Source organism: Erythrolamprus reginae, chromosome 2, assembly GCF_031021105.1.
Source record: "Erythrolamprus reginae isolate rEryReg1 chromosome 2, rEryReg1.hap1, whole genome shotgun sequence".
NCBI lineage: Eukaryota > Metazoa > Chordata > Lepidosauria > Squamata > Dipsadidae > Erythrolamprus > Erythrolamprus reginae.
In genome coordinates, this window is record NC_091951.1 from 84,836,670 (window position 1) to 84,854,728 (window position 18,059).

The following is an 18,059-nucleotide window of genomic DNA, read 5'->3' on the forward strand; positions in this document are numbered from 1 at the left end:
CCGAACCCGCAACACCCGTGTCCCGTAAAAAGTAGTAGCACCCTCCCCCCCACACACGGACACACATCCGCATCCCCGCCTGCCCACCCCATCCGGAGCTGCCGGAAAGGAGGCGGGCGAAGGAGGGCGCAGCTCCGGCCGCTCGCCTCGCCCGCCCACCCAGCGTCTCCGAAGCGCACTTCGCCTTGAGCTCCCTCCGGAGCCTGCCGCCGCCGCCGCGCTTCCTCCGCCGGCCGAGGAGTCCTCCTTATCCGCGCCGGATTTGGAGTAAGGCTTGAAGCTGGACTTGTCCTCGGCGGGCGAGGCGGCGGCCCTGGCCGAAACAGCGCGGCTCTGCCCGAGCTTGGGCCACCCGGCGGGCGAGGCGGCGGCCCTGGCCGAAGCGGCGGAGCGGCCACCGCCCGAGCTCCCTCCGGAGCCTGCCGCCACCACCGCGCTTCCTCCGCCGGCCGAGGAGGCTTGAAGCTGGACTTGTCCTCGGCGCCGATGTCGCTGAGCTGCAAGCGTCCGCCTTTGGACGTCTCTGTCGGCATTGGGCTTGCGCAGGAAGCGCAGTCGGAGCTCCCGCTCATGCCGCAGGCAGAGCCGCGCTGTTTCGGCCAGGGCCGCCGCCTCGCCCGCCGAGGACAAGTCCAGCTTCAAGCCTCCTCGGCCGGCGGAGGAAGTGTGGCGGCGGCGGCAGGCTCCGGAGGGAGCTCAGGCGGTGGCCGCTCCGCCGCTTCGGCCAGGACCGCCACCTTGCCCGCCGGGTGGCCCAAGCTGGCGGTGGCGTGAGCTTGGGCCACCCGGCGGGCGAGGCGGCGGCCCTGGCCGAAGCGGCGGAGCGGCCACCGCCCGAGCTCCCTCCGGAGCCTGCCGCCGCCGCCACCGTGCTTCCTCCGCCAGCCGAGGAGGCTTGGGCTTACACAGGAAGTGCAGTCGGAGCTCCCGCTCGTGCCGCAGCCAGAGCCGCGCCGCTTCAGCCAGGGCCACCGCCTCGCCCGCTGGGTGGCCCAAGCTCTGGGCGCAGCGCACCACCGCGCACAGCTCCCTCGCTTTTACGTAGTACCGTGTTTCCCCGAAAGTAAGACATATGTCTTACTTTCGGGGTATGGCTTATATTAGCCGACCCCCCTGAAACCCCCCATATGTCTTACAATCGGGGGGGTCTTACTATCGGGGAAACACGGTAGCATAATTGCACTGGACTCCGCTAGCACTCAGAGCCATAGGGGCGAGCACACGTCACTGTTCCACCTTAGCAGCCCACTTCTGTATGCATGTATTCTCAGCCTGTGATATTTGGAGCATTATTTATTAGATTTATTTATTTATTAGATTTGTATGCCGCCCCTCTCCATAGACTCGGGGTGGCTATTATGCAATAACTCCTCTTTGTAAGAGCAAAGATAAAATTGAAAAAACAAACAAAGAATGTTGAGGATCAATGTTCACCAAATACTTGTCGCTATGTTCTGAATACCATGGTACCTCCACCTAAGAACGCCTCTACTTACAACTTTTCTAGATAAGAACCGGAGGTTCAAGATTTTTTTGCCTCTTCTCAAGAATCATTTTCCACTTACAAACCCGAGCCTCCGAAACTGTAACTGGAAAAGGTAGGGAGAAGCCTCTGTGGGGAGCCTCTAGGAATCTCCTGGGAAGAAACAGGGCCTCCCCCCTCCCTGTGGTTTCCCCAATTGCACACATTATTTGTTTTACATTGATTCCTATAGGAAAAATAGCTTCTTCTTACTAATTTTTCTACTTAAGAATCTGGTCACGGAACGAATTAAGTTCGTAAGTAGAGCACTGTAATTGTAGAAACAAATGGGTACTTCATTAATGAAGAAACACTGTGAATGTAATGCTCTTTTACTGTAGTTAGGTCCAACATACATATTCTTACCTGGGTTTATTTTCTCACCTGGATTGCAGCTGAGTCCATCATCTTGCAAAGTAAAGCTTGGGAAACATGAACACTTGTAGGACCCCACAGTGTTGATACAGAGGTGTTGACAAAGCTCTCCTGGGTAGGCAAGGCACTCGTCCTGATCATCCCCAGGCAGGCTGTTTGACATTTCAGCTTCATGATTAATTGACAAGGCTTCGTGGTGATCCTCTATCTCTGTCACTGACAACATTCCTTAGTCATCAATCGAGATGAAAATTCATGGAAAACAATCTATGCATATTATATATGACTATGAGTAGGTGACAATGTTAGCAAAGAAATAACTTCTTCTACAGGGTGGTTAATAATGGATAATAATAATAATAATAATAATAATAATAATAATAATAATAATAATAATAATAATAATGTAATAATAATAGACACAGTACTACAGTGCTATAAGGTCTGAATAATAATGGACACAGTACTACAGATGACAGGGGATCCTTAATGGGCCTAATTTGATCTTCATTCAGCTCAAGATTCTTGACAACAGTTCCTGCTTCCTCCTGAGTGCCCTGGGGCAGCTTTTCCCTTGACAAATGCCCCCACTCCCAAGGCAAATAATCACTGTCAGCCCTGTCATTTTATCTTACTGAACCTTCCCATATAAGCCTGCAGAGGATAAGAAGGATGCAGGATGCCTGCTAGACAGCCAAGTGATGGATCCCAAGAGTTCTTATTTGTGGCACTCCATATTGCAAAAATGCTACATGGCAGGCAAAGGTATAGGAGAAGTAGCGATAAAGACACCGACACATGAATTAAGACTTTCAACAGGTCATGGGTTTTATGCAAGGAGAACAACTTTATCCATCTGTCATCTATCTATCCATCTAGCTAGATAGTTATCAAATTTCTACACCACGCAGCATGGTTTACAAATAATGATTATTAAAATAATCACAGTTCAGTTCGTAAAAAAAAGAGTTAATATTCAATGAATAACATGAAGCAATGATTTCTAAAATTAGCTTCACTTGCAACAGAGGCAAAACAGAAAAAAATGAAATATATACCCTATTTCCCTCAAAATAAGACATCCCCTGATAATAAGCCCAATCGAGCTTTTGAGTGCATGGCAATAAGGTCAAGTGCTTATTTCAGGGGTCAAAAAAATATAAGACAGGGTCTTATTTTTGGGAAAACATGGGTATGAAAAAAAAAGGTTTGTTTTTAATGGTAAAAATATGGTTTTTTTCAAGTTCAGGTTATAAGCTTGCAAGCTCTGGGCAAGCTCAAAACATGCCGAAACATTAACACATGGGGTAAATTAGCTCTTCTGTTTTCCTTGCTATGAGTTGCTATGGAAGGGAAACTAAAGGGTAAGCATTATTGATCTAGTAAACCTGCAGGAGAAAAAAACTCAGAGAGGAGAGCTGAACTTTAAAATGCCCACTGATTAAAAGCAATTGCTTCAGCTCTAAGTACACAGTTCATCTGGTCAGCAAATACAGAGGGCAAATGGAAAAAAAGGAAAATTGATTTTCCTCTGGTCATAAACAACAGGCAGCGGCCCGTATAAATTTCACCATCTTCTGATTGAGCTGATTGTACTCTTGCTTTTCAGATTTAAAACAAGTGAGTTTATAAATGATAAGAACTCACAGCTGTTTTGTGTTTGTATTCCTATGGATGCGTACACATGTATGTATGGGTTTTATGGAAGGTTTACAATTTTTTCCAGATGATCAGTGGCTGCATTTGGCCTATGATTGGTACACCGGGGACTATACTCAATTTTATTTATCAAAAAATATAATGATTACTCCCTATTGTAAATTTAATTAATTTACATTTCTGTCACATTAAGAATGATAGTTTTGTGAAACTTCTAAGAGGAACGCAAACATTTTCAAAGATTGCAAACACCCTTAGAGCTTCAAGTTGTCACTAACAGAAAAACTGATGCTTTCTCTTAAAGCTTTTATAACAACAACAACAACAACAACAACAACAACAACAGAATTAGAAGGGACCTTGGAGGTCTTCTAGTTCAACCCTCTGTTTAGGCAGAAAACCCTACACTTCACTTCAGACAAATGATAATCCAATCTGTTCTTAAAAACATCCAATGTTGGGGCATTCACAATTTCTGGAGACAAGCTATTGCACAGATTAATTGTTCTAACTGTCGGGAAATTTCTCCTTAATTCTAATTCCTTAATTCTCTCTTTGATTAGTTTCCATCCATTGCCTCTTGTCCTGCCCTCATGTGCTTTGGAGAATAGTTTGACTCTTGGTGCAACCCCTGAGATATTAGAACACTGCTATCATGTCTCCCCTAATTCTTCTTTTCATTTTGTTTCACACTATGCGGACCTGATTTAATCTAGATGTATTGTAGTACAACTTCTGCCTTCCTTGGTCAGGAAAGTAGTCAGCTTAGATGACATGAGCGAAGACAGAGTTGCTGCTGAAAATAGCGAACACAGATAAAGCTCTGAATTTTTTTTTAAAAAAAAGTTTGCTGAAAACATGAAAAAATGAAATAGAGGGACCCACCCATAAAAAACCCAAGTTTAATCTAGCACTGGTTCCTCTGCTCAAAAGTCATTCTTATGACTTTATGTCAAAAGCTATCTGGCTTATTATTAGAAACAGAAAAGCAATCTTTTTTTTTTTTTAAAGAGTAATACGACAACTTACTAATTTTTTTAGACCACCATTTACCCCAATACACCCACAAGGGAGTATTTTTGCTTAGAGCATAAACTCCACCATCTGTCACCCTGAAACATTGAATAAATCAAAGCAATAGTAATAAGCAATAAGCGACGGACTAAAAATAATTCTTGCATTTATGATATAAGGAGAAGGCATCCCAGGGCAAATTGTTGATGTTGTTCATTGCAAAGTCATTTCCGACCTATCACAACCCTATGGACAATATTACCCCAGGGCAAATACCCCATGCCACCCCGAGTCTTTGGAGAGGGACAGCATAGAAATATATTTCTGGTTTCTCCAAGTCATTCTGAACTTATCCAAGTAGGTATCTTATCCAGATAAGCAATTACAATATAGATCACAGTCCATACTTTCAGCCAATAGTCTTTTACTATCTTAGCTTTTAAAAATACATAATGGCTGCTGTTTGCGTGCAACTTTCAATTACCATGTTTTAATTTAATTTAGTTCAGTTTCATTTAATTGAAGAGTGTTTGCAGATTTTTAATTAGGGAAAGATGAACCTTATCAGATTTCATTTGATGCAAACATCTAAGCCACTGAGAAGTCCAGTGGAAACTGAACAGCTAAATTTGCTCCTAATGGAATTCACGCTTGAATACTTTTACAGCTCTACCTTTTTTGTTGTGCTTTTGGTTTGTGGTATTCCTTAAATTTCATAGTTAATGATATGAAAAAAATAGAAGGCTTGAAGGAAAAATGAACTTTTTTTGAGACTGGGATAAAAAAAATATTCAATATATTTTAAAAGAAAGTTGAAGTAAGAGGAATCCAACTAAATCTTGTTCCTTGGAGATGATGATGATGATGATGATGATGATGATGATAATAATAATAATAATAATAATAATAATAATAATAATAATAATAATAATATTATTAACATAGTTGGAAGGGATCTTGGAGGTCTTCTAGTCCAATCCCCTGTTTAGGCAGGAAAACCTACACTACTTCAGACAGATAATTATCCAACATTTTTTTTTGAAAACTTCCAGTGTTGGAGCATTCACAACCTCTGGAGGCAAGCTGTTCTACTGATTAATTGTTCTAACTGTCAGGAAATTTCTCTTTAGTTCGAAGTTATTTCTTTCCTTGTTTAGTTTCCCCCCTTTGCTTCTTGTTCTAGCCTCAGGTGCTTTGGAGAATAGGTTGACTCCTTCTTCTTTGTGGCAACCCCTGAGATATTTCACCACTATCATATTTCCCCTGGTCCTTCCTTTTCATTAAACTAGCCCTGCCCAGTTCCTGCAATCGTTCTTCATACGTTTTAGCCTATAGTCCCCTAATAATATTTTTGTTGCTCTTCTCTGCACTCTTTCTAGAGTCTCAGAGCTCTAGAGTATGGATACCTGTCTCTAGTCAATGATATATCTTGGCTAAAAATGACATTATAGCAGAAGTCATTTCTGCTCAGATTCCTATCCAGTTTCTATAGGAGTCTACTCGTTAACTGTTACTTCCGATAGCTCCCACAACATTCTGAATGACTGCCAACCAAATGTTTCTCCCTCCCTATATGAAATTCAGGGGTGAAATGCTACTGGTTCGGGCATACTTTAGCGGCGGCTGTCGGTGATTCGGAGAACTGGTAGTGGCAGCAGTGTGAGACTCTGCCCACTTGCCTAGATGCCACCATTTCCATTTTTTAACCCTCTGCACATGTGCAAAGCCTTCTGCACATGCACAGAGGATGAAAAGGCACATGCAATGGTGGTGCGTGATAGCGCTTCCGAACCGGTAGGGAAGGTAAGTAGATTTCACCTCTGATGGAATGCCTCTATGCAAGTCATATGCTCTTTTGGATTTTGAGCGACAATGATATAGGAATCAAAATAGTGCAATGCGTAGAGGGAATGGGAAAGAAGTAGGGATGAAATTCTTTCCACCATGCTCTATATAAGAACTAGTTTGGTATGGTGCTTAAAGCACCAGGCTAGAGACAAGGATTTCCATTCCCATTTAAGACATATAGCCGATTTGGAGAGGACAACACTTTAGGCCAGTCACTTTCTGTCAGTCTTTGGAAGGAGGCAATGGCAAACTACTTTTAAAAAATCTTAGTCAAGAAAACTGCCAGGACTAATCCAGGCAATTTGCTCAGGTGCCAAAAGGGCACGTGTGTGTGTGATAGCATGTGTGTGTGCCCATGGCCATAATGCAGTACCCTCAACCCCTGTGCATATACACACAACTCCCTCCCTCATACTGCCAACCCCCCACGCATGCGCACAGGGCTCACTGAAGCCTCCGGAGCCTGTGGATGAGGAAAAACAGATTCCAGCTGATTTTCGCCCTTCCGGAGGGTGGAGGGATATCTTTTTCACCTTCCCCAGGCTTCAGGGAAGCCTCTTGGGGAGGGTGAAAAATGGCCCAACAGGCCAACCAGAAGTTCAGAAATAAACTTCCGGTTGGGCCATTGGGCTTTTTCTCAACCTCCTCAGGCTTCTGGAAAGTTTCTGAACTTCCAGTAAGTCCATTGGGTCTGTTGTTTTGCCCTCCATTGGCTCCAAAGGTTTTCCTGAAATCCCTGGGGAAGGTAAAAACAACCTCCCCCCACTCACTAGTGATCAGTGCACACATGCGCATTGGAGCTGACATAGGGCAACGCCTCGCATTTAGTTATTTATTTATTTATTTATTCAATTTAGACTTCTCCTTAGACTCAGGGTGGTTTACAACATGTTAGCAATAGCACTTTTTAACAGAGCCAACATATTTCCCCCACAATCCAGGTCCTCATTTTATCCACCTCGGAAGGATGGAAGGCCGAGTCAACCTTGAGCCGGTGATGAGATTTGAACCACTGACCTATAAATCTACAGTCAGCATGCCACCTGGGGCACCCATGCGCTAGGTTTGCCATCATGGCAATAGCATCACCGACTCCCTCTTCTTGAATTTCATCACATTCATTTAGGAGCTTATTTTGTTAGCAGGTATATTTACCATGAAAATGATACCACACAATTAAAGTAACTTTATTTTAAAGCTTCCAGATTTCTAGCTCATTCTCTTTAAAAAATGAAATGCATAATTCTTTCTACTACATTATTTCTGGAACAGATTTTCCTATATTACATGACCGGGTCCTGTTTTATTTAAAACTAATTAAATGTCAAAAACAATAATGTAGTTCATTAATTATTGTCTACCTCTAGAAATATAATTTATGGAACATTCATGTAAAATAATTTAATTATGCCCATATAGCCTCTAGAGGAAAAATTGGCATGTTCCAATCTTCTGTTGTAATTATTGAAAAGACTACATCTATAATTTATCATAACGGATGTTATTTGACACAAAATAATGACATCTTTCCACTTATTAATCCCAGAAATAAACCATTGATGACTCAGATCCACACATAAGGCAAATGTGTATTTTCTCCATGGATTGAGTAACTAAAAGATGCCAAATATGTATTCTTCATTTGTATGCAATTATTGCTATGTCCAGTCAGGAAAGAAATTGGCTGCAGTTACTAAAAATAACAGAGTCAGTTCCCAATTGAGGAGCCTGAGAGGATCTACTTGAAAGATTCTTTCTATTGACTTCATAAGAACCTCTATGGCTATGTTGTAGCCATTTAACAAATATTACTGTCCTGGTGAAATGCCAGCCACTGAGTCTAAGAGCCAGATGGGTCCTGGATTATAGCATCCTCAGAACGGGGAAAATAATTTGATACAGCCAGCATACCAATTTAATGCTATGGTATACTTCTGTAATAAGTGATGGAGGTTCTGCAGAATTCCCCTTTTAACCGTACCAACGAAAGTGTGTTTCTTAAATTTAGATTCATTTCATGATAAAAATTACATTTTAAAATATTATATTGTCCTATAGCATTAATTCCAAGTGCTATATTCAGTATAGCAAGGTAGATTTAAGAACTTTTTTTAAAAAATGCTATTATATCTGGGCATATTGGATATATGTTTTTATAGTATCCAGCTTTACAAACTAATTGAACGTCTTAACAAGAAAAGTATATCATGAAAGGTGATAAGGTAAACTTCAACTTTAATACTGTTTTTGATTATTATTCACCTGCATAATTTTCTATGCATAATGAAAAAGGCCAATGTGTATCTACTTTCTTCTTTGGAAGATTGCTTCTTCTTTTTTTTTAAATGTGTTTTTGTTCTTGATGATTTTGTTATTATAAAATTCAAAACTGCCATTTGCTAATAAATATCTTGGGGAGGGGGAAAGAGAGGTAAAAACATCTTGCTTTCATGCAAGGTTTTCCTATTTGATATATATATTCTACCAAAGGAAAATCATATACTTTATTAAAGTAGGCATTTTTTTATGTAGCAGTCTCCATATTAAACATGGCACTGTCTCTAAACCATAATATACTGTATATATTTATATGGTTTAATATCTCTCTGTTTTCAGAAGAATCCAGCCTCAGCAACTTTCCAAGTATAGATAGGCAGCACATGATATAGGATAACAAATGCATATCGCCCTGGCTTCTTTGTTAAAAACTTTCTGGCCTCTCCATTAGTGTCTTTCAAAAACCATTTAGAAGAAATAGAAACGGAATCAAATTTTGCACAAAAAAATGTTGCTATGGAAGTTAAAAGTCACCTGTATTTCTTGGATCTGATTTGCCAAAAAAAGAAAAACAGGTTGCTTTGGTAACAAAGGCAGTATTTTGTGTACCTTCAGGTTTGACTATTTTTATTAGTGTGAAAAAAGAAAGAACTTTTCTGCACCTGGGGTAGAAAATGACAGTCAGGCTGAGGTGAGGTGAAGTGAGGTGAGGCTCCTCATTTCCTCCTCACTCAATACAGTAGTACCTCTAGATACGAGCTGCTCTACATGCGAGTATTTCAAGATACGAGCCACGAGGGGAGAGACATTTCTGTTCTAGTCCCGAGCTCAAATTTGGGATATGAGCCGAGCGTCCACTAGGTGGCGCAAGAATCCTTGCTTTTGGTTATCTCGGAGGGGAAAAACAACATCTAAAGTTATTTGTTCCAGATACAAGTTGCCTCGACATACAAGCTCCCTTCTGGAATGAATTATGCTCGTATCTAGGGGTACTAGTGTATATGGGTGTCAATTTCAGCCTGTTGGTTCAGCCCTCCACAATATTTCCAGTTTCCTATGTGGCCTGTTGGAATAATTAATTGCCTTACCCTGTTGTAGACAATAATAATGCTCTTACATTTTTCAGGTGTCACTGTTGACAATGGTTCAGGTTGTCTCTTCAGTTCTGGAGAGATAAGATGGTCTTCTCCATCACAACAGGAAAGCATCACATGGTTGCAAGGATAGCCAAGATTTGGGTTCGACTCACAGGTATGACCCTCATTTTTTACTTGTTGGCCCAACATGCAGCAATCACAACATTGCTGAAAGAGAAAGACATCATTAACACAGAAATTATGTCAGTGTAATTTAGTACTCGCTAAAAGTTTTAAGCTGATTGAAGTACAGTGGTTCCTCATGATACAAACCCCTCATCTTACGTACAACCCGAGATACGAACCCGGGGTTCAGAAATTTTTTGCCTTTTCTTATGAACTTTTTCCTTCTTACGAACCCGCTGCCGCCGCCACCACCAAAAAGCCCCGCCGCCCAGCTGTCACTTTTTGAAACAGCTGGGGGGCTTCTCAGCATCCTCCTGAACCCGAACCCCAAACCCGAACTTCCAGGTTCGGCGTTCGGGAGGCCGCCGAGAAGCCCCCCAGCTGTTTTAAAAGTGACAGCCGGGCGGCGGGGCTTCTCGGCAGCCTCCTGAACGATGAACATGGAAGTTCGGCAAAAGTTCAGGTTCGGGAGACCACTGAGAAGCCCTGCCGCTTGGCTGTCACCTTTTAAAACAGCCCGGGGGCTTCTCGGCGTCCTCCTGAACGCCGAACCCGGAAGTTTGTGTTTGGCGTTCCGGTTCAGGAGGACACTGAGAAGCCCCCCCGGCTGTTTCAAAAGGTGACAGCCGGGCGGCGGTGTTTTTTTGCGTGTTTTTTTTTTCGTTGCATGGATTAATTGATCTTACATTGTTTCCTATGGGAAACAATGTTTCGTCTTACGAACTTTTCATCTTACGAACCTCCCCCGGGAACCAAGGTAAGACGAGGTATTACTGTATATGGATATCAAAAAGTAGTAGTGTGTGACAGTATCATAAACATTGCTCTCACAAACTCATAAAAAATTATTAGGGATTATTAATCAAGTAATCAATTTATTTCTAAATCATCTTTCCAGCCAAAGAGAAGCCAGTGTGACACAGAATCTAATGCTATTTACATACAGTATTTGGTACTTTCTCCAATTCTTTGTATTCTATACCACTGTACTTTTATACTACTATCCCCTAGCACTGCCACATCAATATCCACACATTCTTCTTTTCAACTACATTTAAATCTCATGTGTTATGAGCCAAGATTTTATCAGGTTATATTGTATTAAAGCCAGCACATTTTAACCACTTTTCCAACTACACATTCCCACTAATTTCCGTTACATTTTACAGATGTTCCAGTGAATCGTTTTGGCAACTGGGTTATGTCATTGTTTATAATTAGCTTGTGCAATCTTTTTGCAATGAATTGTTTGATTCATTGTGCCTTCTGTTTCTTTGCATAATAATAATAATAATAATAATAATAATAATAATAATAATAATAATAATTTATTAGATTTGTATGCTGCCCCTCTCTGAGGACTCAGGACGACTCATAACAGCAATAACAATACAATACAATACAAATCTAATATTAAGAAAAACAAGTTAATACCCATTATTACTAAAAACAATCAGTGCTACACAATCGCACCACACTCAACTGCTACAATCTACACCTTGGATCATTTGCTGATTTTTAAAAAAATCTGACCTCAACTGAATTGGTTCAATAGCTTGCTCGTGAGCAGCCAAAATCAAGCCTCCAATTTCTTTTATTAATGCTCCAGTTGTAAGCCATTACCAGATTTTATCTTTATCCACTTTCCCTTTCTTTTGTAGAAAATGCCAATACTTTGTTCTTGCCAGTTCTCTTTTCATTTACAGTAGGGCAGTGATGGCAAACCTTTTTTTTCCTTGGGTGCTGAAAGAGTGTGAGCATGAACTATCGTGCATGCGCAAGTGCCCACACCTATAATTCAATGCCTGGGGAGGGGGAAAACAGCTTCCCCTGCCCTCTCAGAGACCCTCTGGAGGCCAGCAACTGCCTGTTTTCCAAGTTCTGGTGGGCCCAGAAGGTTCGTATTTCACCCTCCCCAGGCTCCAAAGGCTTCCATGGAGCCCGGAGAGGGTAAAAATGCCCTCCCCCATCACCTTGGAGACTCTCTGGATGCCAAAAATGCCCTCCCAGAGCCTCTGTGCATGCCAAAAATCACCTGGCCGGCACACACATGCACATTGGAGCTGAGCTAGGCAGTCTCGTTTGCCAGCAGATACGGCTCCCCGTACCACATGTGGCATCCGTACCATAGATTCACCTCACTGCAGTAGGGTGTGGTTCCTCTTATCTTTTGCTACCAGTGTGCATTATGACATTTCATGCAATTTTGCTTCTGCACATGTGCAGAGGGATGATTTTACTTCTGTGCATGCTCAGAGAGCTGCAAAATTGCCAAAAATTAGGGGGGGGGGAGATGGTGGCGTGCACGGACCTGCATAGAGAACACTGTAGCCCTTGTGCAAAAATTGCATCATCAGCGGGTCGTTACCGAAGCGGCCTACCCGATCGCACCAATAGGAACTCTCCTCTGGCTTACAACATTATTTCAGTATTCATATTTTGTTTCCCATGCATTCAGTAAATTCCAATTTTTAACTTGCATCAATGTTTTTTCTGTTTATTTTATATAATAAACCAGTGCATTTTTTTTTCTTCAAAAGTTTAACATAAACTAAACCTTTGTCACCATTTCTATAGGGCAAGTGTAATCTAGCAATATCGCTATGGAGGTATACTACATAGTGAATAATTGCCAGATTTTAAGTATAAACTATCCAGTTCACTTTCTTACAGTTAATAATTCCAATAATGTATCATGTTAACTGCATGAGCAAGGTACTAATGGCTTTGATGGGGTTCCCACCATTCATTTTTGCCTTAAACAATTTTTAAAACTCTTTGGATATATACTTTGCTAATCCATTGTCCATGTTTCATGTCATTCAACTGCAAAATGCATAATTATGTGTAGGCTTCACCTGGGTGACTTCATCTGGGTGGTTCCTAGTAGAATGGTTATTCGCCTTTTAAAATCTATTATTAATAGTGATTTTACCCCAATTTATTGCTATTATAGTGTATTTTTTTTCTAGACCAAATTCCAGTGCTAAAGATTCTTAGTGTTTGTCAATGACTGGATTTCAATTTCTGATTAACTCTAAAGCTTCAGATCATCCATATAAAAAGAAATTGACATTTTATTAGCCTTTTTTCTGTATGACAGCCCTAAAGAAGCTACATAGAGCCTCTGGTGGGCTTTATTGTATCTAATCCGGTTCTAACTTATTCTCCAAACTGGAGTCCTCAAAACTCCTGCCACTTATGGTCATGTTTTATCTGATGAGGAGCAATTTTTAAAATTCCCTACCTTAATTGATTCTTGGTTTCATTTTTTCCATACCAGAAAATCGTATTAAAATACTCTCCTTTTTTTTAAAAAAAAAAAACCAAATAAATAATAAGAACATAAGAAGAGCCATGCTGAATCAGGCCAAAGCCCAGAGTCCAGCATTCTGTGTTATACAGTGGCCCACCATGTACATGGGGATCTTGAGCAGGGAAAGGGAGGGTTTTGCCTTCTCTTTCTGCTCAAGAAAGAGAAGGCAAAACCCTCCCTTTCCCTTGACCCCAACAAATGATACTCAAGGGAATCCTGCCTGCCTCAATAATCTTTCATGTCATGTACAAAATTAATACAATTGTAGTTAGACATAATGGGAATTGAATCTCATGGCTTGTATCAAGGGTTCATATACTATTTCTTCTTCAGTGGCATGTACTGTATAGGTCTAGGATTTTTCTTTCTCAAGCAACAACATGATTGCTTTATATTTCCCAAGCCATCCACAAATTCAATCAATTGCCTTGGAGCTTTATTCAAGCATGAACCCTGACAGCAGTAGGGTTAGTAATCCCAGAAGCCACAAGCTTTTCCAGAATGCAAGGTTGGAGATGAATGAATATTGTCAGGTACAGCCTGGTCACAGTGATGGCACTGATTTCTTAAGAGCCAGCTGTACCCCCTCCTTCTTCTTACTCCTGCTTCTTGTTATTTCCAGAAAACTCTAGTTATTCAGGAGGACATGGATCTAACATACAGGTGGCAGGATGAAGCATTCTATGGACCCTGTTCATTACTTCAAGTATTAGCAAATCAAATTCCATCAGATAACCAGACAAGACTGATCTCGATCATCTCCATAGAACCAGCATGAGCCATCTTAAAAGATGTTCAGGGGAACTAGTTTTGACAAACCAGCAAGGAATCCAGAATCATCCAAACCACAAGTCACAAGGTACAACAATGGTGAAGAAATAAGCAGATTTCACTGTCCTTATTGCCACAAGGTATTTCTTTAATACTGGTTCTTAGTTGCACTCAAGTCAAACTCACTCTTTGTCAAACATTTTTTGGGAAATAGCCAAAGGAAATAAACAAATAAATCAACAATATAGCAATATTCTGTTGGCTGCTATTTTTTTTCTCTTTATGTCTTCCTTTGTTTTACCATGTTAACTTTGACATGCTATGTCTCAAAGGGAAATTATTTCACCATTTTGATAGTGTTTTTTTTCTTGGGGGGATTTTTAATATTTATACATTAGATGTTTTAGAAAATTGGTTCCTAAACCTTCTTTGTGCTGACCATTGTGCTGACCATTATATTAGCACTGACAATTTTGAGTGCTACCATATAAAGTAAGGGTTAGCCAAAAAGAAAAGGGGACCTATGGTATCTTAAAATTTATTTATGAAATTTAGAAGTTGCCGAAAGGGCAGATACTGTAGATGCAGATACCTGCCCTAGATGGCATCCACAAGACTGTAATATTAAATAATAATTACTATTTTTCAATTATTACATGATCTGTGAGACTTTTGGTGTGCCATTTTTGACCAAGAATACCTAAATTTTATTTAATGGAAAGTCTCCCAAGGTTTTCCTATTTTATAATTTTATGTTTATTTTGGCATTCAACACTAGACAAACACTTACTTACTTACTTACTTACTTACTTACTTACTTACTTACTTACTTACTTACTTACTTACATATTTATTAGATTTCTATGCTGCTTTTCAACTGGGACTCTCCTGGGACAATATATATATATTGGGGGAGAAATGCAGTTTGTGAATAAAAATGGCAGGAGATGATATGAAGGTGAGATAGGGTAGGTAAGTAGGTAATGAACCTAAGAAAGTCTTTGCCAATCAGGTTTTTTCCTGATAAATTGGACTTATCTAGTCCAGCCAGTATGTAACCAATATATATATATACAGTATCTCCTCACATTTTTATCCATTCCAATAAAGATGATGATGAATTATTTTGTTTTGTTTGTATTTTTGAGAGCAATATAGAAACCTTCAGAAGAGCTGGAAGTTTAATAGCAAAAGGTCATTGTTTATAAGTCAATCTAACCTATTGGTTGAGGAAAAGAAGGCCCAGAGCCTATACAAACCATAGAAAATGAAATAAGTAATCACACATGATCCCTGGTAAAAACATGAGATGAATTTTCCATTATACCTTTTACTACATCTTATTAATTTTGCCACTGATACTAGTAGAAGGAAGAAAAATAAAGAATCTGAATATTAAAGTAGAGTATATATCACTGATTTTTAAAGAGTTACACCTCAGCAGCCTCAAGCTGATGTTCTCTGGGTCTCTAAGCTAACAGGGTTGGTTAATACTTGGACAGAAGATCACAAGATAATACTGGGCTTTAGGCTAGACTGTGAAGTCAAAGCCGTCTCAGAATAAGACATTAACAATTCTACAGCCAAGAAAATTGCTCAGAGATACCTTAACTATTCTGTTCATGTCCCATCTGTGGACTTCCTTAGCTAAACCTTTCTGTCTGATCCTCCACAGCTGCATCTGTCCTTGAGGTCATCCATAGTTACTCTATTGTTAGTATAATAATTTGCAACTTGCCTCTAATAGACCCATTATCTCTTACTGAGAAAGTTAATGTATCTCAGCAGGTAATTATATCTACCCCAAGATATTCAATTTATAATTCTATTTGCAAATTGTTATAGCAAATAGGAGGAATGCATGCAATCTCCAGCCATCACCACGAAGACTGATATTACTGTACATATATACCCCAGGCAAACTTAAAAGACTCTTTTTAAAAAGCAATTTAACCTGAATCCTTCTTCCAAGCTGCTTCAGTCAGAATATTTTCTTATTCCCAAAGCTCTGTCCCCTAATGGCTTTACTGGTTACACGGTTAATGAGGAAAGGGCATAATAAATATTTAAATCAGATTCTCAACCTTGAGCATATTTTGCTGCCTTTCTCATCATGTCTGCAACTGAATTAAGTTAAGAAACCACACATGACAGGTTGCAAGACATCTCAATTTAAAAAAAAACTAACATCAGAATTGACCCAGAAACCATTTTGACCCCAATTCTTCTTATAAGCACATCCCTAAGAAACAAGTTAACCTTGGCTAGGAAAAACTAAGCATTGTGAAACCTAACTAGTACTTGGATACCCAGGGAAAAAACAGAGTTCTAGATTACTGGGAATTCAAAAAAAAACCCATCACTCAAAAAAGCAATAAACCATTTCCAAATCCTGGCCAAGATAACTCAGTGGCCTTTTCCAAAGAGCTGAACTCAAACGTTTTGGTCGTCTTCTTTATTAGATATTATCTGTGTGATACTGCAATTACATCTATATTGAGGGTTTTCATTATACCAAAATTCCATTCTATTGTACATCATTGTAAAACTACAAATTATTTCGTAAGGCTTTAGAATTTACAAATTTAGGAAAAATAGATTTTGTGCTAAAATATTTGCAGGACTGTCCATTGTGTTGTCCATGAACAAACCTATGATTTTGACATGACATATGCTGAGTTAGGAGGTTTCAGAGGTCCTTCTAGTACACCCTTAAAGAAGAAGTAAATCAGGAGAATGGTTCTTTTATAGAATGGATTTTAAGTTCCTTTCACTTAGAATGAAAAACATACACACAATCCCTTTACATATGGAGCATATGGAAGACAAAAGAAACCATGCTAACTCAGAACATATGTTTTTGGCTAAAATTGCACTATAGCTTATTATGACCATCCATGAAACAGTATACTATGGTTTATTACAGTTGCCATGGGGAGCATTATCTAAATCCATTACATAGTTACTACAGAACAAAACAACTTCTAATATCAGAAAAGTTAAAAAACATTGCCTTAAATTATAGCAGAGAATCAAGCTATTTTTCCATTTAATGCTTTATATGTTGTGCTTCCTCCAAACAATTCAGAGTGAATGGAGATTTTCTCCTAATACTATTTTATCTCAATAATTATAAAATCAAACTTTATGGCTAAATGAGAATTTGACTGACTCTCCATAGCTGGCACAGATCCCTATACCCAATAAATACCTTGCTAAAGGGGGAGCAGAAGGAATGGCATTTCTAGAGGAAATTTCTTTGCTGAATTTTGTATCTGTCTTATGTAGAACTACGTTTTTATAAAAATAGGAATTAAATCAGTGGTGGGATTCAACTTTTTTTTACTACCAGTTCTGTGGGCATGGATTGGTGGATATGGTGTAGCTTAGTGGGCATGGCAGGGGAAAGATACTATAAAATATCCATTCCCACCCCACTCCAGGGGAAGGATGCTGCAAAATCACCATTTTCTCAGGGAGAAATGAGGAATCGGAGACAAGCTGGGACTCGGGAGGCAGAAAATAGATAGGGGCAGAGTCAATCAGAGATGGTATTTACCACTTCTCAGAACTACTACACAAAATCTCTGTTATTAGTTCCCCAGAAGTGATCAGTACATGCTGAATTCCACCTCTGAATTAAGTCCTTGGTATTTCATTTTATTTTTCACTTACTGTTTTCTTCGTAAGGAGTATTGATTTAATAGTGATATAAATAAAGTAACAACAAGTATAAAACAGGTCAATTAATAACAAAATTGTCTGTTTATTTTACATTATGGTCATGTTTTCTTTATATCTTTATTGAATCAGTATCAGGATGTGAAAAAATGGAATTCATTTTCTCAAAAAGACAAATTGTTTCATTAATCTACATCACAGGGCAGGTTTTGATTTGGCTGCTACACAGAATACTAATTCAGCAACTAAAAACAATTTAGAAAATAATTGGAAATTTTATTTTTTTTAAAAAATGTACCCAATTAGAAATATACTTGCATAAATTGCCAAGATG

General features: G+C 39.7%; 1 protein-coding gene across 1 annotated transcript in view; it reads right to left on the minus strand.

Moving 5' to 3' along the window:
- The window catches only part of FBLN2 (fibulin 2), a 153,220-nt gene that overhangs the window by 41,254 nt on the left and 93,907 nt on the right, over positions 1-18,059 (minus strand). The window contains exons 6-7 of the mRNA XM_070738545.1: positions 9,813-9,999; positions 1,907-2,113 (exon numbers count right to left, since the gene is read on the minus strand). Of these exons, the coding sequence (XP_070594646.1) occupies positions 1,907-2,113; positions 9,813-9,999 (394 nt within the window). The remainder of the gene's footprint in view (positions 1-1,906; positions 2,114-9,812; positions 10,000-18,059) is intronic.